The 2,393-nt window shown below is 55.8% G+C and overlaps 1 protein-coding gene across 3 annotated transcripts in view; it reads right to left on the bottom strand.

Annotated features, from left to right (window-relative positions):
• Positions 1–2,393, bottom strand: part of STAT3 (signal transducer and activator of transcription 3) — a 52,664-nt gene that overhangs the window by 25,392 nt on the left and 24,879 nt on the right. For all 3 annotated transcript variants that reach the window (XM_019505933.1, XM_019505921.1, XM_019505925.1), the window contains exon 4: positions 864–962. In XM_019505933.1, coding sequence (XP_019361478.1) covers positions 864–962 — 99 coding nt within the window. The remainder of the gene's footprint in view (positions 1–863; positions 963–2,393) is intronic.

The raw sequence follows: 2,393 nt of genomic DNA, 5'->3' as shown, positions 1-2,393 counted from the left end.
CAGTTGTGGAAGCTATGCATGCTGGCTGGGGCTGGCAGGCCCTGACAGTAAGCTGTGGGTGTTGACTGGGACTGGGCTGGCGGGCACCTGCAGGGCTTAGCCTCATGTGGAACGCTGCAGGGGCAACTACAGACTGCACCACCTGGGCAAGCTCTGCTGCATGTGCCCCCTGCCCCACCCTGAGTGGACCTAACACCCAGGCAGCTCCCCACCCATGTGTGCTCACATGCCCCCCCACCCCCCACCAGGCAGGAGCATGAAGGGAGCGAACTGTGGCTCTGCCCCACACCCTGGCCCTGCACATCCCTGCCCACAGAACCTGGGCTGTGCCCCTGTCCTGCACTTGTTCCTCCCCCACAATCTTGGGGTCTCCACAGACACTGGCCAGGAGCCACGTGGCATGACCAACAGCTGGACCTGGGGCCAGGACCTTGGGATGGTGATAGTGTGGGGCTGGGGCCCAGGGCAGAGCCACGATCCACTCCCTGCAGGCCCCTGCCCACAGAACCTGCGCACCAGTCACAGGGGTGTGTGGGCAGTGGATCATGGCCCCTCATTGTCACCATCCCCTGACACTACCCTGTAATCCCAGCTTCACTCACCAGCTCTGGTCCCCACCTGCCTGCAGTCCCATCTCAAAGGGAGTTCTGGTGAGTTGTTGCATGGGGCGGGTGGTACCAACCCAGCCCTTGACAGCTCATCAAAACTCCCTATATCGCCCCACAGGCCCAAATAATTGCCCAGCTGCCCACCCTTGGGCTAGGAACACATATAGCCTTCCCACTTGGTGATTTAGTCAGCTGATCCCTCCCATAATGCCCAATGTGGCACAACCCACAGGGAGGGAAGAGCTCCCATCTCACCTGAGCTGCAGTTGCAGCCGTTTGGAGAAGGCGAGATTCTTCCCACAGACACCGAGCCACAATGCGGGCAATTTCCATTGGCTTCTCCAGGTACCTGCTCTGTAAGGTTTATGAAAGAGAAGAAGTAATGCACAGAATTAGACAATGCCAGTTTTCCCACACACATTCAAGGCTGTGATTTGTCCAGGGAAACTGCACACCCCAGCAAGAGGAATTGGGAATCAAAATCTGTGGGCCGAGACTTCCCCTTATGGGTTCCCCCACAAGATACAATGTGACCAGGGCTCATTTCAGTTTCACAGGGTCTGGGCCTAACCATTGCCTCCTACTTTCCCATGCTGGGTTCACATAATCCATGTTTCCCTTGTGAAGTATGCCACATTCAAGCATGTTCAGGGAAGCAGTCCTTACGACGACAGGCTGAGAGCCATGGGGCTCTTTAGCCTGGAAAAGCGCAGGCTCAGGGGTGATCTGATGGCCACCTATAAGTTTATCAGGGGTGACCACCAGTATTGGGGGAACGTTTGTTCACCAGAGCGCCCCAAGGGATGACAAGGTCAAACGGTCATAAACTACTGCAAGACCATTTCAGGCTGGACATAAGGAAGAATTTCTTTACTGTCCAAGCCCCCAAGGTCTGGAACAGCCTGCCATTGGAGGTGGTTCAAGCACCTACATTGAACACATTCAAGAGCAAATTGGATGCTTATCTTGCTGGGTCCTATGACCCCAGCTGACTTCCTGCCCTTCAGGCAGGGGGCTGGACTCGATCTTCCAAGGTCCCTTCCAGCCCCAATGTCTATGAAATCTATGTTGTTTAATGAGTAGTTGGCAGAGCCACCATAGCCACTAGGGAGACTGAAGCTAATTCCTACACTACAAGACACCTCAGACACCAGGAGGAGGAAGCACCTGGTCACGTGGTGAATCCCTCAGAGCTGGGACCAGAACCTCAGAGTCCTGGGTCCCAGTCTTTTGCTTGGACCGCTAGCTGACACTGCAGCATTATTTATCCACCATCTGCTTTCCATGGCTCAGCCTGGCAAAGCTGAGGGTGCAGAGACATCCAGGAACTCAATAAAATAGTAAGAAGCAAATAACCCAACTCTCAAACCAAGGACATCCCCTTCCACCTCCCTGCTCAACACTGGTCATGGCCACAGCAGTGTCACAATGCCAGACCTGGGCAGGGAAAGTGGAGAGGAATATCGACATTTCGCAGATGAGATGGCCAAGCACACATGTGGCTTCCTCCCTCAGGCACCTGAGGAGAGGCAGACGGGCTGCCTTCAGCAGCACTGCCTGACCTCTGCTCTTCCCTGTGGCACTTCTGGAATGGAGTGGAAATGCCAGCCAGACTTCTAGGACCAGCTGGCCAAGCAGGCACATTCCTACCCTCCAGCTCCCACTGGGGCGGGTCACAGGGAGAGATGCCTGACCAACACCACACCAGCTTAGCTGGGTTTCAGGTCTAGGGTGTTGGGCAGACATGCAGCAATGCTGCCAGGGCCCCCATCTGCTGGGGGGGGG

This window comes from Gavialis gangeticus, unplaced genomic scaffold, assembly GCF_001723915.1.
Source record: "Gavialis gangeticus isolate Ggan-Ray unplaced genomic scaffold, GavGan_comp1, whole genome shotgun sequence".
NCBI lineage: Eukaryota > Metazoa > Chordata > Crocodylia > Gavialidae > Gavialis > Gavialis gangeticus.
This window is presented reverse-complemented; position numbering and strand designations above follow the sequence as displayed.